The 27,043-nt window shown below is 41.8% G+C and overlaps 1 protein-coding gene across 2 annotated transcripts in view; it reads left to right on the top strand.

Moving 5' to 3' along the window:
- The window catches only part of SLC6A11 (solute carrier family 6 member 11), a 283,028-nt gene that overhangs the window by 128,063 nt on the left and 127,922 nt on the right, over window positions 1-27,043 (top strand). For both annotated transcript variants that reach the window (XM_053294644.1, XM_053294643.1), the window contains one exon: window positions 18,850-18,984. In XM_053294644.1, the coding sequence (XP_053150619.1) occupies window positions 18,850-18,984 (135 nt within the window). The remainder of the gene's footprint in view (window positions 1-18,849; window positions 18,985-27,043) is intronic.

The following is a 27,043-nucleotide window of genomic DNA, read 5'->3' as shown; positions in this document are numbered from 1 at the left end:
AACTTTTGTTTGTTGCGCAAGCACATTGTTAGAATGTCAACCAGGATCTTTAGGTTATTTGCAAGCATTGCTGGAAGCTGCATGTTTTGCCAAAAAATGTTATAACTTAATATTACTTCTGAAGCACAGAACTCAAGAATGTGTGTTTATACATCTTCAAATATCATAATTTCAGGATGCAATTGTAGTTACAACTGTTTTGTATGAAAGGTGTCTCACCACAATCTAAGTGCCTAGATTGCTGTGATGCAATCAATCAGGTGAGGCAAGTAAATACACTTTACTAACTGTATGTTTCTATATAATAACACAAAACCACAAACAATTTATATGTGCAATTTCACTTTGTGAACAAGAGAAAATGAAATACTTATGAAAATATTTGCAGTAGTTATTGTCTCTTTGTCTAGAGAGAACACCTCTAAAAGACCTTTTACCAAGAATTACCGCAAAGTGGTCCCTTAGGAGGGCCAACCATTGCAGGGTGTGGGTGCCATTAAGTGGTTGCAAATTGTCAGCCTTAAAATGTTACTGAAGGAAAAGAGGATCCTTTATAGATTAATTATGTTTATATCTGGTAGCTTTATATTAATCATGGGCTTGGCTTTGAGCCTACCACATTCGAGCTGTGATGATGAACTCTAAATATTGTGAACTAGTTCAGTCGGTAGCAGTACAGGAACAGATCCAAAATCTTAAAATCCCAGATAGAAGAAGTCCTGAATGGGCAGAAAATAAAGCCCAGTCATTCTAGGATCCTTTCAGTTTCTAACACATCAAATGGATTATCTTAGTCCCCTCCACCACCCACAAGTCTGTCAACTTGGCTTATGCCAACTGCATCCTTAAATTACCATATTTGAAGATGTATTAAAATATATGTTTATCCTTGAGTTCTCATTGCTACCAATCTCTTTGAAAGATATTCCTGATTGGTTAATTCTAACTGTTTCAAGTGTTAAATAGCAGCAATAAAATGCTTCATATGAATGAATTGATTCAAAAGGACTACTAGTAGCAATTTTAACTCATAAGCATTTTAACTTTAAATCTAAGCTTTAGCATATAGAGCTGCATTGATTTATCCAATGTCATGGTAATGTACAGGCCCTTTCTGTGCTCCACTGCTAAAAAGATGTTAGTTAAATGAACTGGAGCTGCTTTTTACCTGAAAACCTTCTGTGTATGGTTGCTTGAGGAGCCTCGTACATGATGCTTATGCCACAATAAGCTTGTTAATCTTTAAACTGCAAATTGTGAAGTGCAGCTTTGATGCCCTCTGCCTCCAAAAGCAGCCCTCTAGCATGCCAAGAAGCCAACCTGAAATTTAACTTGGGAAATGTGTCTAATGCAGTGACAGTCAGGAAAAAAAAATTACAGGGAAGTTGTAGTTAAATACTTAACTAGGAAGAAATATTTAACACATACAAAACTAAGAAGTTATTTTGATCTTGGCTGCTCTATGTACAAACAAATAACCATTGTCCCTAATACTGTATGAAAACCCCATGAACATGATGAGATTCATGTGCCTTAAAAGGACTTTAAATATGAATAGTTTTGAATGATCATTTGAAAACTTCAAACATAGAACTATTAGCTGATTGATTAATCAAATTATATTTAATGTTTATTCACTGATTTCAGTCTGTCTATTGCTTGATTAAATAGCAGGCGTTTTAATAAACTCAGTTTGGGTAACATCTCATATACTATTTAATTTGCAGTTACTTTTACTTTGGATTATATCTCACCTCCTATTAGTGTGAGAGGATGTCAAAGTTGTGATACAGGAGGAAGTCTGTTCCTCTCCTAAGGTATATGGAAGATGACTTTCCACAAGATAAACATTTTCAAAATAGAATAAAAAAGGAGGGAACTAAAGAAAACCAATCTTGCTCACTCAGGCTTTTAATTAGATTTTGTTTTAATTGTGTTTTTAATAGTTTTATTGGTTTACATTTTAGATTGTTGTAATGTTTTAACCTTTTTATCTGTTGTTTTTATTGTTTTGTTGTAAACCACCCAGAGACTTGCATTTTGGGTAGTATACAAATGTGTTAAATAAATAAATAAATCAACCTAGTTCTAACAGCAGAGCATATGAAACTCCTGTGCTGAACATGCTTACAGTACATATTTGTGCAGAGAAAGAACTCCCAGTCAGAGGAAGAATCCCTTCATATTTACAGTGTGTGTTCACTGTGGGGGTGAGGCTTCTGAGTGTGCCAGCATAGGGGAGGGGCTTGCCAGTGCACTCTCAGGATGCTGTATACAGATAGAGTGGGAGGCCTGCTGCAAGAGATGTGAACCACATGGATTCTTTCATATGTAGTGCCCTTGCTTGCAGCCCACCATGTCACTGCCCCTCTCACTGGAGAGGGCAATGTGAAGTTCCCTTCATGGGCAGGTTACACCTGTCTACATGCAGTATGAGACATGACTCTAGCCATTATGATTTTCCCTTGAACTGAAACTCTTTCCCCCTCTTGCACATTGAAGGAGCGCAGGGCAACCACGTCTAGAGGTGATGCACTGGGGGCATGGCCAGGCTGCTCTCATACAATATGGGATCCACATAGCACATGCAAGCACTCTGGACGTAGAGAGAAACTGTAATAGGCAGCATGCTACCAACTTGTGGAAGAACTTATGCATCTCTTACTGCGTGATGTGGTAGCAATGAAGGCAGCCCTTGATGTGATGCAGCAAAGACCGCAGGGTGTATTGCTACATACAGAATCAAACCAAGCATATGGATCAAGGACACAAGTAAGAACAAACACACCAGAAGTAAAAAGACCTTGCCACTGAGGCAAAGCCTATCAGACAGACAGAAAGCCTCTTATAATTTTCCTGATACAGAGGAATCAGTGAGCTATCCCACAGGGTAGGACTTGACCAGGGCCTAAACCTGCTGCAGTACAGTAAACAGCCACAAGGCAGCATGATGTCAGATCAGGCAGAATGTGATATTCAGTCTATTCTTTCTCTCCATCCTTTAGTCTTGCTCCACCTACATATATAGGTCATTAATAATATATGACCTTTTCTCGAACCTAAATAAAAGTACATAAGGAAAGTAGGAATCAGTAAGCCTAACCCAGGCTAGGGCAGCCCAGCCTGGGTTAGGCTGCTCATGTGCAGTGCCAGGATCTGGGTGGATCCTGGCACTGCCCACCCACTTAACTCTAATTTTTACTCTGAACTTTAGTTGAGGTTAAGGGTGCAAGTGCACCCTTAACCTCAGTGCAGAACTCCCTGGATTATCTGGGGGGGAAGGCAGGGGGTGACCCTGCCTTCCCCCCACCTGCCCTCCCACACAGTCATGTGCATAGCCTTCCAGTGTAGCTAGTTAGCCACTGACCCCAAAGTGTCCAGAGTACCAGTATTTTCCCCAGCCTGTAGAGTGAGAAGATTGGGCTGAAATACGAAAAAGTGTGAGTGCATGGAGGTGAAGTTCTAAACAAGCACAGCATGGGAAATGTGTTTCTGCCTACATGTTGTAGAAGTTGAGGTGATCAATTTAACTTACAGTTTCCATGGGTTTAGGTACATAAATGAATTTGTAAGCACCTGAACTCTTTCCTTGTACCAAAAGTGTCTTGATCCTAGTGTGTTATTTTTTTAATTGAGGCTAGATTTTACAGTTGAAATAGGAAATCTGTGTGAAGTAAACATTTTAAAAACTAAAGGTTTAATTACTTCTAAAAGGTTTTAAATTGTGACTATTTGTTTATTAGGTCTGTGCAAAACTTCAGCCAAAGCTGAAAACTCTACTCTTCCCAGTGCTTTCCTCCTATTGCTCTCAAGAGAGGGCTCTGTCTCTCTTAAAGGGCCCTCACAGCCCTGAGAAAAGTGGAAGTACTGTGTAGAGTTCAGCACAATGGGAAATGGCCCACACATTAAATAAGTGTGCTTGTATGTGTGTGTGTGAGAGAGAGAGGGAGGGAGGGAGAGATCAGTGTTCCCTCTAACGCGTGCGCACATGCATGCACTCACAAGTTTTTTAATGACCTCTCAGTTAATTTTAGATCGCGCTCATGTTGAATCAGGAACGTCCCACTCTGAATGCATTTGTTCCCACACTGCCTTGATACTGCTGCCCAGTACAAAAAAAAATGAGAGAGAGAAAATATATGTCTGTGTTTGTGTGTGTTTCCACACTATGTTTGTTTAGATTTTAGATAGCTTTATTTCCTATGATATCTGCATGATCTCTGGATAACCAAAAATCCACTTGCCAGTTCACTAGGGGTCCAGCAGTATGGGCCCTGGGCTTGTAGCAAGACTTTTTTTTTTTTTAACTTGAGGAAGCTGAGACAAGCATTGAAGAAGCAAGAGGGTTGGAGGATGGGCCACCATACAGGAGGTTTCTGGCAAAAGGTTTGATGACAACAATAAACCCCTTTTCATGTTATAATTCATTTTAATTAGAAGCTATCTGTATCTTGTGAAATTTAAGAAGTTCTGCTTTAAAATTAAAATAATAGCTGTAGACATCACTTTGCCCAAGCAAATATGTGACAGCATGTCATGTAGGAACCACAAAGCTGTTTGAACTACAGGACCTAGAATTAACTGTATAAGCAAACACTCTCTGTTCTACACATGGGTCAGCCAGTTGGCACCTGTAGCAAATCTCACACTTTAGACACCTTATTTTGCTAGTGCATAGGTTTTCATAAGTATCACCAAATCAGGAAATCAAAACATATTTTCTTTTGGTACAGTTCCAGTTCAGCTGCAACTGAAGATGTCAGTTTGATTCCAGCTCAGGCAAATAAAATTCTGTGACCGGTTTAGCAACATAAGCAACCATTCAGTTCCAGTTCACATGGAAATATTTAAATAAGATGCATTATTTATAATGATCATTTGCACAGTGGAGTGGAGGATCCAGCCACACTACACTCTTCAAAACCTTTTTGAAATGGATGCAGCTTAAAAGAATCCTGGGAACTGTCTGTTTGAGTGGGCTAGGAATTTTCAGCACCGCAGCAAATTCCTCCAAGTCTTTCAAATTCTGGCAACTTCAGAACTATGATGAACATGTGGTGTGGCTAGAACCTGTGTCTTGGCAACAAGTGCCATGAAGTATGTATGTGAAACAAAATAAACTGCAAGTTAGTATTTAAATGCATGCTTATTTTATTTATCTTGTTTAGTTTAGTTTTAATTTTACAATTGGGATGTATGATTGTATATGTATTTGGTGAAGAAGCAACCAGATCAATTTTAAAGAGGAAAGGAGGACTAATAACAGTGATAGTTAACTTGTGAAGGGTATATATTTTTCTACTGCTTTAATACTAGGGAAAATAAACATTCCCAAGAGACACCACCATACTCCAGCTTCCCATTGCCTGGGCTAAGGGCTTTTCCAGGCTTCCTGAGCTTTGGAGAACCTGCTCACTCACCTCAGGGCTGAGATTAGGCTTGGCTGCTGCACTGTGCATTCTCTGCCTGTGGAGGGAGGTGAGGTTGAAGACTTAGCCCTCACAGATGTATTAACACCCACCACTGATACAAACTGGCTGAGCATTCCCCGGGGAGATAATCTGCAGTGCATAGCAATAACGTCCTTCCTACTTTATTCCACCCAATTGCAAACCCGTAGGCTTTTCAACTCATCCATCCGTCCATGTGTATTCAAACTTCACACCTATTCACTAAAATGAGCTTTATTTGATTCTGCCCTATCTCTGCTTTTCCTGTGTTTCTATAATAATCTTAACATTTTCCTTGTTAGGTGTTGGGTTCGTGGATTAATCCCTATTTCTCCAACCATATTCCTACTTGATCATACAGTTCCTTATGAATCCCCTATGCTTCATATCAAAGACCATTTGATATAGACACCAAACATGTCTTATATTGTCACATGTCTTGTATTGTCATTGATGCAATGAAGGGGGTACTAAACATGTTTAACAAGCATCCCCCAAGGCATCAGCAAGAATAGCACAGCAAGTGAGGATGGCACATTTTTGTCACTGCAATTTATAAATTTTGACTGTTCTTCCTTGTTTGTTCAGATCACTAGTTCTGTATTGTAACTCCTCTGACTTGCAAAGTGAGATGTTTAAGATTATTCACACATTTTACTCTTGTATTTCTTTTATTTGTGCTCATGTTTCCTTGTCTTGACCAATTAACTTTGCTACATATGCTATGCCTAAGCTTTATTTCTAGAAGTTAAGGTTTTAAGTTGCTGAAATGCAAGGGAGAGAGCCTCTCTCATGCATTTTTTAGGGGCTCCACCCACCCTCGCACCCACCCACCCTCTGAAGGGAAAAGGCATTTAAACCCCTTTCTTCTGTCAGCAATGCCGCCACCCCCAAGTAGCCCCACACCCTAGAAGCACCACACAACCATGAATTCTCCAGTGGTTTGGGGGCCAGGTGGGAGGTGGAATTCCACTTTCAGTACAGGAGGGGAGGGGGAAATCTGCATTTACTATTATGTTATATGCAGATGGGGGATGCTGGGATATCTGTCCCACCATAACCAGGAAAATGTCGGGAGGGGTGACCCCAGCAAAGCAGTCCAAGCGGGCTCATTTGAAATCCGCTGTCTGGCAGCTTGCTTCTGAGCAGGCTAGCCCTCTCATGAGTTGGCCAGTCTACTGGGGATATGCCTGTGCTGTGTTGTGCTCGCAGAAGAGTAATTCCCAACCCACAGACTACAAGATCATGAATACAGCCAGCCCACTTACCCACCAATTCTCTATGGTAAAAAGTAGAACTGATTCTCCACTATCTCCCTCTCCCTGAGTCTCTTTGAAGCCTAGCACACACCCCAGGGGGGATTGTGACACCCCCATATGCCATAGATCAGGGATTCTCAATGTTGGGTCCCCAGATGTTATTGGACTTCAACTCCCATAATCCCCAACCAAAGGTTATTGGGACAGGGGATTATGGGAACTGAAGTCCAATAACATCTGGATACCCAACGTTGAGAACCCCTGCCATAGATGGTCAACAGGACATAAATCTACACAAATTCAAAAATCCCTGGTATGCTCTGTCTTTGCGCTGTATGCAGATAAGCAGGTGTGGGGAATCTCAGGAGAGGACACTTTCCTCTTCTCCCCCAACCTCTGGGCAGGGGAGAGTGCACCTGTGCATGGGTGTGGATGGCCAGACAGGGGGCATGTTTCTGCGGTAGCTTGTATACTGTCCCAGGGATCAGGAAAGCAGTATAAGGGATACCCCTGCCACTTCTTCCCAACACACAGCAACACAGCACAGCACCCATGTCCTGACACTCACATGAGCTGGCACAGTCTGTGTGGGCTTCGGTACCCACCCTTATAATAGAGGAAGAATTGTTCCAAAAACTGGAACAATCCTGACCCTGCTGACCCTGCTGATGAGTAAGCTAGGGTTGTAAACAACCCACCCCCAAGGGGAAGTGGCTGGGTCCCACTTTCCCACCCTTTCAGTGTAAAAAATAGAACAGGTCCCACTAAACCTCCCCACCCTCTTCCCCTCCGCAGACTTTCATGCGCCCAAAGGACATCCAGATGTCCCATGTGTTATTGCCTGGACACGTTCACTGAGGGTAGGAGGAGGAGACACTGGGATGGACCTTTAAATCCAGTCATGATCCTAGGTCCTGGTCTGTTGTCATTCTGTATGCAGATCTGCAGGTGTGGGGAATCATGGGAGAGTTGAGCCCCCATTCTCTGGCCACCCTGATACAGTGGGGTGGCCATTCTGGGGTGATGGCAATGGTGTACATGTACACATGGGTGGGCTGGCTGGCAAGGGGCACAGTTTCACAGCAGCTTGTCTTTCTTGCTTTCCAAGACAAGGAAAGCACTCCAGGGTACTCTGCAGCTCGGCTTCACACAACAACCTGGCTCTGTTTTGAGCCCACATGGCCTGACATTCTCATGAGGCAGGTGTCAATGGGAGAAGGGATGTGTTGCCATCTGGCATCACTTCAGATTTGTCCAGGCAATTCTCTCCCCTTCTCTCTGATGGTCCTTCTCACGAGTTCTGTGATCATGTCCCCATGGCCTTTCCCTCTCATGTCTGGCTAGTGCACCCTGGGTTGAGTGGCCATATCCTTGGAAAAGGATCTCCTAATTAGGAAAAGGATCTCCTAATACTGACCTTGTTGACTGCCTTGATCATGAATAAATCTGGGGAGCACGAGCCCCCAAAAGGGGAAGTGTTTGGGCCACCCCTTCCCAAACCTTTCTGTGACTGCTTAGGAATCTCTGCTTGGGGGGGCGGGGGCTGCCTTTCAAACCCTGCCAATAGCATCCCCACCCAAACCATTTGCATGGATCATGTGAACAGTGGGATCCAGTATGGACCCTTACACACACACGTCTCTCTGTGTGTGTGTGTGTGTGTGTGTGTGTGTGTGTGTGTGTGTGTGTGTGTGTGTGTGTGTGTGAGAGAGAGAGAGAGAGAGAGAGAGAGATGTTAGGCAAGGTGATCTGTGAGGTTTTTCTGAAGAGAGATGATGCAGTGCTAGAATGTTAGTTTTGGATATTTCATCTGGCAATCAAGTTCACTGGATAGTTATGGCAAATTAATCTCTCAGCCTCATCTATTTTACAGGGTTGTGAATCTGAAATGATTGTGAAATTTTCAGAGAGAGCAATATGTAAAAAGGAAAGGACCCAGCCAGAAATATCAGCAAAGGATGAAGGGCTCTACAGAACAGATTTCAGCCCCAAAACACGATGAGAGAGGAGGGAGATGAGGTAATAGGAAAGGCATCTCTAGGCTTGAGATTATTTCATCATTCAAAGTATTTTAGCTTAACTTGAATTTCCCAGTAGATGAAATAATAATCTATAAAAATATATGTATATATGCAACATATGTACATATGTAAGCTTAGCTTTCTATTAACTAAAAGTTTCTGTCTTGCATACTGCACAGCATTGATTGTGCATTTTGCGCACCTTGGGAACTGCTTTATCTTCCAAATACAAGTTGTGCTATAGCACACTTGTGCAAATGCTGAAATTGTGTGAAGGAATTACTATTATTTCCAGTGACTGTGCAACTGCTCAACTGTCCTGTGCAATTGCAGTGTACAAGCACCTGCAGACACTGTGCAGTATGAGAGCCATTTTTGTTAATTGGCATAATAGGTCTATCATTTCACAAAGCTGAAATGAAAAACATGACATTGCAACTGACCAATGTGGAAAAAAACGTTGTTTGGCCACCAAAAAGCATTTTATGGGCACAATACAAGCAAAGGATGAAAATTTGCTACGGCTATCTCCTTTTTCTTGGTTCATCTTGATTTGAAGCTGCTGTGATGTAGTGTGTGAACATCAAGGTGACATGCTTTGTTATGGCAACCTGATTTTTAATTTTTCTGGCTAAATAATCCTGCTAAGTGCTGCCTGTTGTTTCTCAACAGGGTTAATTGATGTACTGTTTTGTTCCTCCTGAGGTTTGTCTTACTTCTGTATTGTCGTTCTTAAGATCAAACTTGCTGCATTGCAAAGTGTGTACTGTGATTTTGGATCAGATAATCTAGATTACTAGCTTTTCAGTTCTAGTAATGAGTCAAAGTGTTAGTGTAAACAGGCTGGAAAAGTGGAATTTTGTTTTGCTTCCTCTGTGCAGACACTGACATTGCTGGGGTATAGCTGTGATCTGGAAGAACTATTTTGAGCATTGGCATGCAAATTAATGCATTAAGCAATTAGAGGCAATTAAAACAGGATCTGGTGTAATTAGAAACAGTTTTGTTCTCATTTTATTCAGAGAAGTTTGACATGTTGGGGAAAAGGAAAAAAAAGTACAGGAAGCTTTCAATGCTTATTGAGATGTACCCAATTTTACCAGCAGCAACAAAAACTCCACAATCGCAGTACAACTTAGCATGAGGTCATTAGGTGGAGAATCAAAGGGAGAACTTGTGTTTAAGGATGAGGATTGAGAATTCTTGATACCATGAGTTGTCTCAATAGCAATTCACTGTTAATGTGTGGTGCACGTGCTGAATCATGCTGAATGTGATGTAAACAATGTGAGCCAAAGTCCTCCCCCAAATGTTACCAGTATATCCTTAAGTGTAATTTTTTTGCTGGTACTGATAAAATTGGTGGAGATGCAAGCCCCCTCCATTATTGACAAAAACAAGTGAAAAGCATTTCCATGTGCACATGGCACCACTAATTTTTCCAAAGCTACAACCACCCACACCCAAAGAAAAGGATTCCAGAAGGTCCACTAACAGTTGGGATCATCTTTTGGGGGCTTACAGGGCTGCTACTGGATGAGGGAGTGGAAAAGCCCCTTGAATAAACTAGAGCAGGGATTCCCAACCAGTGGTACTCCAGATGTTGCTGAACTACAACTCCCATCACCGCTAGCCATAATAAATTGTAGCTGGTGGTGATGGGAGTTGTAGCTCAGCAACATCTGAGTACCACTCGGGAACCCCTGAGTAGAGCAACTTCATGCTATTTTGTATCCAAACCAATACTTTCAATCTACTATTTAATACGTTGGAATGTACAGTTGCAGTGTTCCATAAGGTTGTGCTACCACTAACAGAAAAAGAACCACCTGAATATATGTTCCCAGTCCAATGCCAACCATGCCCTCTGCATTGGTGTGTTTCAAAATGGTTTAACAATGTCCAAATACTGTCCAAATACTCTTGTATATTTCCTTGTACAATTTGTGGCTCCAATAAAGTTCCTTTTACTGACAGCCTGGTTCTTAAAATGTTGTTATAGCAAACATTGAGCTGGTTACTTATCTAAAAGTGGTATATTCTTATAATCCAAAAGAATGAAATACAAATCAGTAGCTAACATAGCACAGTGTTATAGGGATGTGCAAACAGGTTCGATGTTTAACGGGTTCAATGTCAAACTGGATTGGTTCTACTGTTTGGAGTCGAACTGAACCATCCCCTGTTCTTTCCAAACCGTGACCGAAAGCCCCCCACCCCCGGTCCGCTGGGGGGGGTGTCTCCGTGAGTCATTTTTTGTACTTACTCCCTCCAGGGGGCTTCTCCAAGGCTGTGGGGGAGGGGTCTGCAGAGGTTCCCCCTTCCCCCACCAGCTTTCCTTATGCCAAAAATTGCTCAGTTTGGGCATTCTTTATCCCTTTCCGGGCCTTCCCCCATCACGGTGGCCATTTTGGAGGCCGGCACGCAGCAATGGGCCCCTGCGTGGCCGCGGCATGACCCAGGCCACGCAGAGGCTCATTGTGCAAGTGCAGTGGCCGCCAATATGTCTGTTATGATGGGGGAAGAACACCCAAATTGGGTGGTTTTTGGCATATTTTTGTTGTGGGGAGGGGGAAGCTCCATGCCACCCCTTGCCTAAGAGAAGCCCCTGGAGGGAATATGTATTACAAAATAATTTTTTTTGGAAAAATGACTTGGACTCAAACTGAACTGGGCTAGCTGGCTTTGTGCACACCCCTACAGTGTTAGTCAAGCATTTCCTGTGTTGTTGCTTGGGGTGTAAATACAACATTGTTGCAGTTGCACAAGAGCACTTTTGTGCAACTGCCAAAAAATTGCATGAATGCAATTGCATGACTGTATGGCCATTGGGAAGAATTTTCTCACAATTTACCTGCAGTTGCACAAGAGCACTCTTGCATAACTGCATCAGCATTGTGTTTCTGATGTACACAGCACCACAAATGGTACACTACCACCTACCTAACCCTGTACAGTATATCAGCCACCATTCTCCTCAGTTAAGTTTTTCTACAGTTTGTGTTGTTCTTTCAGCCATCCCATTTGACTGGACATAATATGGCATTGATGGAGTATGTATGAAATCCCAATCTCTTGCAAATAATCTAAACTTGTTTGTACAAAGTTGAGTACCATTTTCCTTTTACTACACCTTCAGGAATTCTATGTTTTGCAAATACAGATTTACAATGTACAAATGCAAATTTACTAGTGAGATTTTCCAGAGGCAAGCTTCCAGGAACCACTTTGTGGATCACTATTCCACATTGAATAGTGATCCACAACCAGGAGATATTCTTTATTTTGAAATTCAAAGATACCAACCACTCCTTTGGTCTCAAAGATACTTTATGTAAATACACATTGGTGCCTTACAATTTTTATTTTTATAAATCTGACAAACTGTACAAGCCTGCACCAGTGCCTCTGTTTGAGTATACATACCTGGTCAATAAACAGCATCTCTAGCTCTTCTCTTGCAAAGTTCAGTTCCCAAATGACTTCCTTGGATTTTATTTAACATTTCAGTTTTTAACTTCTATGGCACTACAATTCTGTCATTCTTAAAAATAAGTTCTGCTCTCTGATTCAAGGGGTGTATACCACAGGAATAATGTGGATTTAATTTAATTGACTAATAACCTGATAAACTTCCTGGTCTTTGAGATGCATCTTGTAATTTCTTTAAAGAGAGAGAGAGAGAACTATTCTCTTGTACCATGTTGTTTTATTATACCAGATTCAAATCAGTCACTGACCTCACTCAGCTTGTGCCACAAAAACAGCGACTTGGAATTCCATCATTCTTTTTAGTCTACTTTCCAGTAGGCTTATGAGATCACCTGGCATTCCATGTGTCCATCCCCCTCCCCCCCACATCAACTTTGTAACTTCTGGACCAATATGAACTAAATTGGGTACAGTTGTAGGGACCCATAGTGACACTTCAACAGCATAGTTTGTGATGATGTCATCCACCCCAATTCAAGATGGCGGACATGTAAACATTTGACGCACAAGTGGGCTAATCTGTGAACCAACTAACCAATTTGAACCAAATTAGGTACAGCTGTAGGGACATATAGGGATGCCTCAATGATGTAGTTTGTGATGATGTCATCCACCCCAATCCAAAATGGCAGACACATTAACATTTGAGGCGCAAGTACACTGACTTGTGCACTGTCTAACCGATTTGAACCAAATTTGGTACAGTTGTAGTGAGTGACACACAGGGACACCTCAATGGTTTGTGATGATGTTTGTGATGATGTCATCCACCCCAATTCAAGATGGTGGACATGTGAACATTTGAAGCGCAAGAGGTCTAACTTGTGGACTGCGATTTGAACCAAATTTAGTCCAGTTGTAGGGATAGTGAAAGGGAAGTAGGCAGAGTAGTTCTTACTTGAACAACTTGTATCTTTATAAGCACATGCTATTTCAGACATATACAATACATGTAGACTTTATCTTGAATAAGAGATCAAGCAAGTGTATTATTTTTTCAGAGTTCCAAAGCCTGCAAAGATCTATATATCACATTCACTTGTACACCTGTATCTATTGGAAAATTTAGTCTTTCAGTTATAACAAGAACACTGTCCGTCTGCCTCTAAGTCATTTGATTCGGAAGTCTTCTTTTTCTGCACCCACAAATACACATATCTCTTTATTTTTGCATAAATGATCAAGACTTCTACAGTTGCTACTAGGGATGTGCACAAATCAGTTTTTTTAATTTGATTTGTACCTCAATCGAATCACCCCCGATTTGTTTTGGGTCTGAATCTGGCCAGCTAGCACAGGGGTGACTTGTTTTGTCCAAAAATGTCCCAAAACAGATAGATTTGGGTACAAAATGATTTGTAAACAGATAGATTTGGGTACAAAATGATTTGTAAACAGATAGATTTGGGTACAAAATGATTTGTACCCAAATCAATTTGCAGAGACAGCAGGTGCAGGCAGTGATTCTCGCAGCAGCAGGAATGGGGTGAAAAAAATTATCTTCTCTTCTCCTCAATCAGGAAAGCAAGAACAGAAAGCAGAGAATCCACTCCAGGCGGGCAGGCAAGCAAGGCAAAGCAAAGCTCCTCTGGCTCACTCTCTTTCTATTCTCCCATGAGGCAGAATGGTGGCTGGTTGCCTCCTTAAGTACATTTGAAAATTCCTCCTTCAAACTCCCCCACCCTTCTCCCTTCTTTGACTCTTCCCCTAGCCAATGTGAGGTCAGTCACCCCAGCAACATAAGATTTGAATGGGAACAAACCAACCTAGAACCAGGGGAGAATCACCAGCCAATTATTGCACACCAATCTGAAGCTTGGGAGGGTGGGTTTTTCAAAAACAATTTCCTGACACAGAATGGATAAAGCAAAAGAGATCAGCACAAAAAGCAAAAGAGATCAGCACAAGATGGAAGTCTGGATCTACAAATTTTTCAGGTCCGACATCTGGGTGAATTGTTTTGGACCTGAATCTGGCCAGCTAGCATATGGCTGATTTATTTTCTCCACAAATTGTTCAAAACAGTTAGATTTGGGGACAAATCGTTTTGTACCCGAATCGATTCGCACATCCCTAGTTGCTACATTCTTTTTCATACTCTGCACAGACCCTTACATCATTATTATTACTTACTTATTATTAAAGTACCACAAGAAGGTTTCATTGCTTCAGCATACCATTGGTTGATTGTGGTTTAGTTTTCTTAACACATTCTTACTTCAAGCCATCCACTTGCTTCTCCAGAGACCTAAGTCCTTTTAGTTATTTATTTGCCACTTCCTCAGCTCTACAAACATCCACTGCACATTCAAGTATCAAATCAATCTCTAGTAATAGTCTTGCACTTAGTCTCTCTGATCTAATCTCTCTGATCTAATTCCACACATAGTACATTCCTTAATTAGTGACTCATACAGCTGGTCAAATTCACAAGTCTGTGCCAATAACTTTAATTCAGTCACACAGGGATCTGTATTTTCTCCTATATCATGTTGTAATATTGCAAAAAGCCTATGTCTCTCATAGGTTACATTCCCTTTTGGAGCACAACAAGCCTGAAACATATCATATGAACATAAGAACAGCCCTGCTGGATCAGGCACAAGGCTGATCTAGTCCAGCAACCTGTTTCTCACAGTGGCCCACCAGATGCCTCTGGGGAGCCCACAGGCAAGAGAGGACATTTGCATGTCCTCTCTCTTGCTGTTGCTCCCCTGCAACTGGTATTGAGAGGCATTGTGCCTCTGAAGCTGGAGATGGCTCACAGCCACCAGACTAGTAGCCATTGATAGACCTGTCCACCATGAATCTGTCTAAGCCCCCTTTAAAGGGGCTTAGCACTTCAAATAGCACTTGAATCTTTTGTCTTTCAGCTTCCACTTAAAACTGGAAAGTATTAAATACCTGTCTTCTTCTCCAGCAACATATAGGAACAAGGCTGACACTGAAATTTTCCATTTTTCTTTTCTGCTGCACTGGCAATATAATATTTTTCAATTTTCAGCTATATTTCCTTCAAACAACTATGTATCTGGAGGCTTTAGTTGATCCGTTTTCTTTCTTCTCCAAGCACTTCTGTAGCGGATTAATAACTTTTGTCTCAGAGCAAGCTCACGTGAGCGAAAGAAATGCTGAATCATCCCCACTGAGCTGCCTGGCTAGGCTTCTTCTAAAACTATTCTGTATTATCAGTAGGTTCAAAATGCTGCCACCACCACCCCTCGTATCAACAGAGCTTGAATCTCCCTGGGCTTGGGGTGGAATCCCAGGGAAATCCCTCTTAATTTTTTTATTGGATAAGTACAAAAATCTTCCATGTGCAAACCTACACATGGTGAGAAAACTGATAGATGCTGAATGCTTGAGGATGTTTGTACCAGAGAACTCCCCCTTCACCCCTGCTTTTCATGTGTTAAAAACCAACTCAGAGAGGCTTATAAAAAGAAAAGAACTAAAAAAAAAACCCCCAAGTTCTATTCAGTTACTACAGACTGCTTCCACCTGAGGCTTTTTCAAGCTTTTAGATACAGTTAAGAATACTTTGTAGGGTCACAAAAATAGGTTGCTTTAATGCATGCTTAAATGTTTATATTCTTTGGCCATACCCTAGGTGTATTGGGCATAAGCTAGTGTTTCTTATTTTAATTACATTACAGGTAAACAATAATAGAACAGTATCAGGAATATGCAAAAACACACACCAGAGAAACAGAAGTTCTAACTCAAACTCTTACTAAACCACTTTCTTCTGCTCTAAACCTCCAAAGCCAATAGCCTTAGCTTCCTTTTCCCTAAAACTCACCAAACCCCTGTTGAGAATTCAAGTTTCCTGTCCTCCTGTCTTTTGAGGATCTGCAGAGTTATTCTCCTGCAGCCAACCTCCATGGCCACATGTACTCCTGTGCACCTCCAGCCTAGCTTCTCTAACAAAAAACTAACTTCTTCCTGGTAACAGCTCTCTAGGTCTCTGGTGTGCTCATTGGCTGAGCCCTGGAGGTCACCAGCCTGTCAGTCAAGACAGTCTTTAGAGGGAGGGGAGGCTGATCACTACACATACACCCCTCTGTAAATTGAGACAGGTGGCTGAAAAGAGGAGTTGACAACTCCTGTATCAAAAGAGTTGGGAACACAAAGCTTACCTTCCTAACTTACTATCTATACAAACAAAACTGTAATACACAATGGCATTTCAAAATAACAATTGGAATCTCTTGTCCTTTTGCCTCCACCCTCCCCAAGCATCCATTAGGTTCCAGTGCAGTCTTCAAAGGGTCCCTGTGACCGGCACCTGTTCTCCTGGGTCAAAGACATGCTCCCTGGCATGTAGGCCAGCTCGGTTTGGACCTCCTGCAGACTGTGCTGCAGAAGGGATAGGGTCTCTGTCAGTCTGTCTTGGAGCTTGCCCGCGAAGTCCAATACATTTTCTCCCGGGGGAGCTTTCTTTCCTTCCCACTGAAGTTGCATCAGTTCCAAAGTCCCTCTGGCATCTCTCCTATGGATTAACTCAAAAGGAGAATATCCTAGGATCGGGTGCAGCACAGCTCTGTAGGCATCCAACAGCTGTAGCAGCCCCAAGTCCCAGTCCTTGGAATGTTCCTTATTGAACTTCTGGATCATGGTCCCCCAGATCCCTTTGGCCTCTCTCACTGATCCACTTGTCAGCTGCTGAACAGACACCGGGGCATGATGCTCCACACCATTGGTGCTCCAATGCTTCTTCATCACCCTATGTATGAACTGGGACCTGCATCAGTCAGGACTCCCCCCGGCCAACCAATCCTGGCAAAAATGTCCAAGGAGGCATGACTTACAGCCTTTGTATTTTTCTGACTCAGGGCAATCGCCTCTGGCCACTTAGTGGCACAGTCCACTAGAGTCATTATGTTGAGTCAGTTTGTTCCCCGAGGGGTCTTGGGTTGGATATGCCCCAGGATATTTATTGCCACTCTGCAATATGGTGTGCCTAGGCCAGAAAAGGATTGTACAGGTATCTGCCCTTTGTCCCAGTTCTTCCTCACCCACTGCCAAACCTCACGACAGCATACGCAGGCATGTCCTGGCCAAATCCAGTCCAGTAAAAGTTTTTCCTTACTCTGTTCTTGGTTTTTCCCATGTCCACATGTCCATTTGGGTGAGCATGTGCCACCTCTAAGTTGGGCAAGCAATGTCTCTTAGGCACTATAAGTTGCCTCTGGGGTTTGCACCCCTCCATGTGAGTTTTAGGGATATACTCACAGTACAGCAACCCCTTCTGGATTACAATCCAGGAGCTCAGCATATTGCTGAGAGGATAAGTACAACTCTTTAGAGGGAGGGGAGGCTGATCACTACAACTTCTGACAGAATATTATGTTTGTTCCCCAACAAAAACCATTTTATTAAACTGAGACAACAGGATCAGCTGACACTATTTATCTCTACTCAGTGTTACCATCAATGAGTTATCCATATAATATTTTACACACAAACCAATTCATGTGTGTAATTACTACATGATACCCCCCCTTGAAGTCAGTATTATCTTCATTTACAGATAAAGCTCAGAGGCTGAGAGGTACTGTTTTGATAAGGTCAACCCAGTATTTTTCCAGCTAGAACTGGATTTATATCAAAGTTGTCCAGGTTGAACCAGAATTGTCCAGCCCTGCTTTAGAGAGCTGCACCACTTTGGCCCTTCTGCAGGTGTCATACTACAGCTACCATCATCCTTGACTATTGGCCACCGTAACTAGGGATTATTGGAATTATAGCCCAACAGTAGCAGGAGGATTGAAGTTTTACAGCTGTGCTTTAGAGTAGGGGTGTGCACAAACCCAGAATTGCAGTTTGGTTTGAATTTGAATCAAATTCAAACCAAACCACATTCCACCTAACTGATTTGGTCAAACCGGCTGGTCTGGTCCATTCAGTTGAACCAGTTTGGCGGTTTGAGTGGCAATACTTGTAAAGGGGAATCTGGTGATGATTCTTACAAGTAAAGGGGAAGTCCAAGGTTCTTAACAGCCCTGCTGTTGCTGCTCAAAAAACCCCAATGCAGCCCAATTGCCACTGCATCACTCTTTAAGCTCACCACCACTCGCTATGCCTCCCTATGGAACCCAATCGCCACCAGATAGTACTTTAAGCAGGCTGCCCGCATGGTGGTGATGCAGTTCCAGCCTCTGTGCATGCGCGAAGACCATGCAAATGTCCTCTGCACATCTGTGGAGGCCAGAACCATGCTGCCACTATGCGGGTGGCCTGCTTAAAAAGCTATCCAGCGGCAATTGGGTGGCACTGGGGTGGCAGCGAATGGCAGCACCGGGCCCGTAACAACCTTAGACTACCTTTCTCACCACTCCCCCGCCACCATCCTTCAATGTCGAACTGGTCCACTCGAACCGGGCTTGGTTTGGTTTGATTGAGCCGCCAAACCTGTTCAACATTGAGTGGTTCATGCACACCCCTACTCTAGACTCGAGTGATTTCAACAGAGTGGGTCAGTTTAGCCCACAAGGTTTCCATTGAATTTTCAGACTTGAGGTGAAATAGAGTATATTGTTTTATATTTTGGAATATTAACCAAACCTTTAAAATGTTATTGCTAAAATAATTTTATTCATGTTTTTCTTGTGTTTTTGTTCATAGGTTGTTTATGTAACTGCTACATTTCCTTACGTCATGCTCTTGATTCTGCTGATTCGAGGAGTAACACTACCTGGGGCATCAGAAGGGATAAAATTCTACTTGTACCCTGACCTGTCTCGACTTTCTGACCCACAGGTAGGACCAATAAGAAGCATGCAAATATTTTAGGCCTTTCTTTCTTTTTTTTTTTGCAGAGTTGATATCCAAACCTTGTATCTTCTATGCTCTTCTTTAAGTTCAAATTCTGCAGTTGCAATCAGGTGTTGAGAATAAAAATATATTTTTACAGCTGTAGGGCCAATTTGGGAGCATTCCCATTGTATTTAGACCAAATGTGTATTTTCTTTCCAGGGCTAAGCTGTGGAAATAATGACTGACATCCTAAGTGTGCTCCCACACACTGGGAAGAAGTGTCCCCACTGTAGAGAGCTTGCTGAACTTCTCAGGATCTATCACTAGGGTGGTGGTGGAGTTTTTGCTAATTTCTCCTTCCCCCAGAAGTGTCATGCCATGTGAAAATGTGTCCATGAGGGCTGTGTGATCTTCAGGGACATATTTTTCTGGTGTGCAGGGTGCTTTTGGGGGAAGGAGAGTGTGGTAAAAATCACTCCCTCTTGCCAACAGGTGCTGTGGAGTTCAAGTGGCTCTTTGCAGTGGGGATGCAATATCCTAAGCATTTTGGGAACATGCTTAGGATATCAGCCACTAGCTTTGCATGTTTATTGAAGAAGCTAGCTGTTTAATACATTTATTAGTACATTTATTTCCCACCTGTCTTCCATGGTTGAACTCAAGAAAGTGTATGTGCAGTTCATGGTCTCTCATCGAAGCACTGGCCTGCTTTGCTTCAACAAGGGGACTACATCATGTGCCCTCAGATTATGCCCTGGGACCATATAATCAGACCATACCCTGATGGTGCAGCAGGGAAATGATTTGACTAGCAAGCCAGAGGTTGCCAGTTCGAATCCCCGCTGGTATGTTTCCCAGACTATGGGAAACACCTATATCGGGCAGCAGTGATATAAAAAGATTCTGAAAGGCATCATCTCAGACTGCGCAGGAGGAGGCAATGGTAAACCCCTCCTGTATTCTACCAAAGACAACCATAGGGCTCTGTGGTCTCGACACTGACTAGACGTTAATGAATGAATATCTAGATGAATTAGCATGCAGGCTCTCTGTAGTGGGGACCATACTTCCCAAAACAACAATTGGTAAATTAACTTCTTTACTTTTTAAACTTGATTGGTTTAGATCCAGTTTATTGTATATGATGATAAGCCTTTACAAAGCAATTTAAAAACACATACATACTCCAAAACAAAGGATAAATAAGCTAAAATATTTTCAAATTAAAAGATCTCCTTTACAGTATACTGCAATATTTTCCAGAAATGCAATATGGATGGTGGAGGGCAACAGGGTGGCCCAGAGCGGGTTGTGGTGGGTGGTAGTGCCCAATGGGTGCAAGGAAACTACCACCCAGATTTCAAAGAAATTGGGCAAAGGGTTGTTCTTAAAAAGTTTCTGGAAGTTGACATATCTTTGTGGCAGATTTGGGGTAGAAGAGTGGGTCAGGTGGTAGTGTCCCAATGGATGCCTGCTACCACCCATATTTCCAATAAATTGGTGAAAAGCATTATTTTTAATGTTTTCCTGAAGGTTTCATCATTTTGGGGGTGGTTGGCACCCTATGTGCACCACACCACAACCTGATTTGGGCCACCCTGGTGCCCCCCAAGTGGAGTTATGGGCCTCCTGAAATTCCCCATTTTTCCCTATGGGGAAAAAGCTTAAAGGTGTGCAAACCTTCTTTCAATTTGGGTGGTAGCTTCCACTCATAGGGCACTACCACCAAACCCTTTTTGGCCACCAAATTGAGGTCTGAATCTGAATTTTTCAGATCTGAGGTGATTTGTTTTGTCACCAAATCTGGGCAATTGAGCACAGGGCTGATTTGTTCTGTCTACAAATCACCTGAATCAGCCAGATTCGGGTACAAATAGTTTTGTACCCAAATTGATTCACACATCCCTAGTCCTCAACTTCATAAGTGCCACAAAGACAAAATCGCAGTTCTTTAGGAATTTGTCTCAGTCTTCCATCTAGAAAAGCAGAGGGCATCATTTGAAATTGAAGTTCTGTAAATGCAATTCTTAATGGCTTAAGAAAAAGACCCTGTAGATAATGAGCACAGTCATGATTAACCTTAAATTAAAAATACTAATAAGAAAATTGTGAAGTCTTGATTATTTCCATATCCTGATGGGTATCCAGCCCATAAATCCATTCTTTTAATTTGTTTCTGTATCCAAGAATATTAAAAGAGAGCCCCTGGTGGTGCAGTGGTAAAACTGCCTCCCTGTAACCAGAAGGTTACAAGTTCGATCCTGACCAGGGGCTCAAGGTTGACTCAGCCTTCCATCCTTCCGAGGTCGGTAAAATGAATACCCAGAATGTTGGGGGCAATATGCTAAATCATTGTAAACCGCTTAGAGAGCTCCGGCTATAGAGCGGTATATAAATGTAAGTGCTATTGCTATTGCTATTGCTATTGCTATTGCTATTGCTAAAACACTCATGTGACAAACCTTTGGAATGTAACAAATCAGACAAAAATTTCCCCAACCAATTTCTCCCTTTGCTCATTAAATCAGAGTTTGGGAAGATGACATTCAGGCATTTCCAAAAGTCTCTTATAGTATGTTAAAACTGATTTTATGCCTGTAGCTTCTACTGAAGGAAGCGCTGTTTCAGTTCTAAGGAAGGCAGCTGGGGTCCCAGGGGATAATGACAAAACACTCCTCAGGAACTTACTTTGACAAATCTCCAGCTCTTTCAAAACATTTGGTTTTGCCTCCAGATTTCAAACCCGTATATAGAATTTGGGCAGTAACTTTCCCAACAAAGACTTTTAGGGCTGGAGTCACTAATCTGCCTCCCCTGGAATAGTAGAACTTCAAAATAGCTCTGGTCAATTTTAGAGTTGTCAGTTTTATATTTTGTAACTGTATTTTCCATGTGCCTGTCTCATCTAAATAGATACTCAGATATTTGAAAGAGGGTGTTTGTTCTGTTTCATGGATGCCCATGTTCCATTTATATCTGACTGGGTGTTTACTGTATACCATCACCTTTGTTTTAGAATAGTTGACTTTAAGGAATTCATTTTGACAGTATTCATCAAATTTATTTAACATTTTCATCAACCAAACCTTAATCAGATATAATAACACCATATTGTCAGTATACATTAAAACAGCAATCTTTCTGCCCTGTACAGACAGAGGGAAACATTCCAAAAAGGCGAATTCGGTAACCAGATTGTGTATATAGAAGAGAAATCAGAATGGGGCTAACCAACAGCCTTGTTTAACTCTTCGAGCTCTCTGTATTCGAGCCAGCGTGGTGTAGTAGTTAGAGTGCTGGACTAGGACCGGGGAGACCCGAGTTCATATCCCCATTTAGTCATGAAACTAGCTGGGTGACTTTGGGCCAGTCACTTCTCTCTCAGCCTAACCTACTTCACAGGGTTGTTGTGAGGAGAAACTTAAGTATGTAGTACACTGCTCTGGGCTCCTTGGAGGAAGAGCGGGATATAAAATGTAAAATAAAATAAAAGGCTGGAGATACATCTATAAAAGCTGCATGCAAATTTTTGGGAGGGCTATTTATATTCTTCTGTAGCAGATGATGTAACACAAAAATCTGGTCTATTGTGCTTTTCTAAACCCAGCCTGTTCTTGACGAAGAATGTAATTTTCTTCTTTCCACCCTACTAACTTCTGGAGCAAAATGTTTGGAGTAAATATCCAATAAACTGATAGGGTGATATTTAGAAGGATTTGACCAATCCCCCTTATTATATATTGGGAAAATTGTGCTCAGTTTTTCCAGTTCCCAATTTTCTCACTTTTCAACCCTCTGGAATTATACTACTCTCATTAATGTAAGTAAATAGTGTAGCCAACAGGGTGCCCACCAATCAGAATTGATCTTAAAAACTTCAGGGGACAACATATCTTTTCCTGGTGCTTTATGTATCATTAAACAAGAAATTAATCTATGTACTTCCTGTACTGTCAAAAGAGACCATGGTGGACATGATGCAAGAGCCTGATTGCATGAATATCAAAATTGTTTGTAATGCTAAGGGGGTTATTTCCAAAAATATTAGAAAAATATCAGTGCCAGGTGCTGGCAGGTATTTGAGCTTTCAGAACAAAATTCCCTTCCCTTTAGCCCTGTAGATATTATTTCCCAGAATTTTGCTTCTCTCTTTTCTATGATTGCAAGTCCCAACTCCTTACATTGTTCGTTTATGAAGATGGTTTTCTTTCTAAGAAGGTTCTTATATGCAGTTGGTTGGGAAGCCAATTCTGTTTCAGATTTAGAAAGCCTAGCCTTTCTAGTAAGTTGTGCTAGCATTTTCTTAATATGTTTACAGTCCTTCTCATAACATCCAATTAGGAGGGACTGAATGTGGTCTTGAAGCAGACTTCACTAAATAAGGTGTAAGAGTATCCCCAACAGATGAAAATATATCTCTAGGTTAAGCATGTCCCTCAACTGCTTGTGAATGCAGGTCCATCAAAGGGCTATATAACTGCTCTTGATGGATTGAGATACAGTTGTAGACCACTTCAGTCACTGACCACTAACAATGTTACCCTCTGTGATATCCATTGGAGAAGTCCGCAACAGAGGACATGATAGAGAGAGGGACAGAGTTAAGGGTAAATGGTCACTATCTGATCTATCTAGGCTATTATAGCATACTATTTGAGATAATATATTCCTAGAAAAGAATATATAGTCTGTGACACTTCTCAATTTGCTGTTGAGACATGACCACCAGAAATGTCAAAATCACTACCATGCAGGCAGACTAACTGGAAGCCAGACATGGACTCTATTAATTGTTGGCCCTGTGCATTGAACACCTTATCCTGTGAGGTCCTAGTGAGCAGGAAAATATCACTATTCTCCATAGATAAAGAATTTTCATTAGAGCCACTACAAGCATTGAAGTCACCACAGACTACAACGCTTGCTTCTAAAAAATGTTTGATGCAATGTTCCAATGCATCAGTTAAATCCTTCCAAAGGCTCTCGGAATACAGTGGTGAATTGTTTGGAGGAATATACAAATTTAAAGAGACTAAGGGACCAGAATCTCAGTTCTGTTTACTCTCAATCAGCAATGCTAGGATAAAATTGTTTCTGGATATGCTAATCACCCTGGCATTCTAGTTTAGATTTACTGAAAAGAATATGACCAACCTCCACTGGCCCTTGCTTTCCAACAGGGTTTAGCTGCAGGGGAATTAAATGGGGGGGGGACCCTGGAGATACACATCTGTGCCATCCCCCAACCATGTTTCTTGAAGACAAATAATATCAAAGGATTGCAAGAATTTTCCAAAGTCTTGAATCCAGGGTTTTATTAGACCATCCTGCATTTTCCATGACAGAATATTAAGGGAATAAGAATCTCTAGAACTATCTAGTCAGGGGGGAAACTAGGGCTGATGCCGATGCCCATGATAAGATTGGTTAAGCCTCTGCTCTGTTCATTTCCTCTACCCCATGATTGATCTCTATTTCTCTGAAAATTTCCTACCTGTCCCTTAAATTCTAGATTCATCTGAGCTGACTGCAAATATATCCGATCTTTAACCAAGGAGGTTGTAGGAGACCTTCCCCCATGTCCGAGACCAGCATCTTTTCTTCTTTCTTTAATTAAAATATTATTAGGATATGGAACAAATGGAGTGAAATCCTCCTTCAAATTTCCTGATTCGCAGAAATTCCTCTTAGCAACATGTCTTTATATATTTATTTCTTTTGTCTGTTTATTAGAATAGAAATTATAGGTTGAATTGAATCTCTGGATATTCTGGAGAGTTCTCCATTTAAAATATATGATTTTACCTTCAAACTGATTAATGGACTCCAAAAAGCACGTCTGTGGCCTATATTGGGGGAAAACAGGAACATTTCAGGTTTCCTTTATCATCCCATGTTTCCCTGACTTTGAGCACTATGTCTCTCAGGACTTCAGTTCTAGTTCTCCAAGAGCCATTTAGCCTTTTCAGTGGCCACTTAAATATTAAAAGGGGAGAGCCTGATGAAGGATCAGTTTTCTCCAATGTAATTTCAGGCTCCTGATCTTCATAACTTTGTGTTAACTCCCCCTTAAATGATTCTTCTTCTCCTTTCTCTGTCAATCCTGTCATAGAGTCTATTTTATTATTCTCATCTGGGCAGGATTCATGCCATTCATCTATTATAATTGTCAGGGTTTGAAAATGTCAGATCTGCACTGTTTGGAGAATTCCTTGAAACTCTATCCTTATTTATTGGTTTATACTGTTCTCTATGCATCTCACAGTCTGATATAATTTCATTTAATTGTCCTCTTGGCATTTGTGGGTTAAAGGTCATACTGTTAGCATGTTCATATCAAGGATCCAAAGGGAGGTTATTTAGGTCATTATTAAAGGCCTTAGTAAGGGAGCCACTGTAAGTATTCCAAGTTCTATAAGTTCTAGCATCATCTTTGTGTTGGCCTTACAGACTTGATATTAATGGTTTAGGTCCAAGGTATTTCAGAGAGTGCCTTCTCTGTCACGAACCCTGACACCTATTAAGATCATTTGGAGAAATCCGGCTGCATTTGCCACCAACTCATTTGGTGGCAACTCAGGACTGGGCCTTTTCTGTGTTTTTATCTATTTTATCTGTTTATGAATTGTAATGTTTTATGTGGTTTTATATTGTCTTCAATGTTCCGTGGCTGGGCAAGGTAATTGAAAGGATGGTGGCTTCCCATCTCCAGACTGTCTTGGAGGAAACTGATTATCTTGACCCATTTCAGACTGGCTTTTGGGTAGGCTATGGGGTGGAGACTGCCTTGGTCAGCCTGATGGATTATCTCCAATTGGAAATTGAAAGAGGAAGTGTGACTCTGTTGGTCCTTTTGGATCTCTTGGAGGCTTTTGATACTATCGACCATAGTATCCTTCTGGAATGTCTGAAGGGGTTCGGATTTGGAGGCACTGCTTTGCGGTAGTTCCGCCCCTACCTCTCAGGCAGGTTCCAGATGGTGTCCCTTGGAGACTGCTGTTCTTCAGAATCTGAACTTTTGTATGGTATGCCTCAGGGCTCCATATTGTCTAACATCTACATGAAACTGTTGGGAGAGATCATCAGGAGATTTGGTGCTGGGTGCTATCAGTATGCTAATGACACCCAAATCTATTTCTCCATGTCAGCATCATTGGGAGAGGGCATAACCTCCCTAAATGCCTGCATGGAGTCAGTGATGGGCTGGATTAGGAATAACAGACTGAATCCAGATGAGACGGAGATACTCATTGTGCGAGGTCAAAACTCGGGAGACAGTTTTGATCTTCCTGTTCTGAATGGGGTCACACTTTCCAGGAAGGAACAGGTATGCAGTCTAGTGGTGCTTCTGGATCCAAGCCTCTCCCTGGTGTCCCAGGTTGAGGCAGTGGCCAGAAGTGCCTTCTATCAGCTTTGGCTGATACGGCAGCTGCGTCAGTTTTTTGAGATGAATGACCTCAGAACAGTGGTACATATGCTGGTAACCTCCAGACTGGTTTACTGAAATGCACTCTATGTGGGGCTGCCCTTGTATGTAGTCTGGGAACTACAGTTGGTCCAGAATGTGGCAGCCAGGTTGGTGTCTGGGTCATCTCAGAGAGACCATATCACTCCCGTATTGAAGGAGCTACACTGGCTGCCGATATATTTCCAGGCAAAATACAAAGTGTTGGTTATAACCTATAAAGCCCTAAACGGCTTGCGCTCTGGGTATTTAAGAGAACGTCTTCTTCGTCATGAACCCCACCACCAATTGAGATAATCAGGAGAGGTCCAACTGCAGTTGCCACCAGCTGGTCTGGTGGCGACTCGGGGACGGGCCTTCTCAGTTGCTGCCCTGAGGCTTTGGAATGCGCTCCCTACTGAAATAAGAGCCTCCCCATCTCTGTCAGCTTTTAAAAATTTCTCACAGAGGCATCTATTCACCCTGGCCTTTAATTAAATATTGTTTTAATACTGATTTAAAAGGTTATTTTGATATTTTTAAATTGTTGTAATGTTTAAACTTTTTGGTTTTTTGTTTTAACTAATGTTTTACTTTTTCTGTTTTTACTTTGTTGTA

Source organism: Hemicordylus capensis, chromosome 2 (genome assembly GCF_027244095.1).
Source record: "Hemicordylus capensis ecotype Gifberg chromosome 2, rHemCap1.1.pri, whole genome shotgun sequence".
Taxonomy (NCBI): Eukaryota; Metazoa; Chordata; class Lepidosauria; order Squamata; family Cordylidae; genus Hemicordylus; species Hemicordylus capensis.
This window is presented reverse-complemented; position numbering and strand designations above follow the sequence as displayed.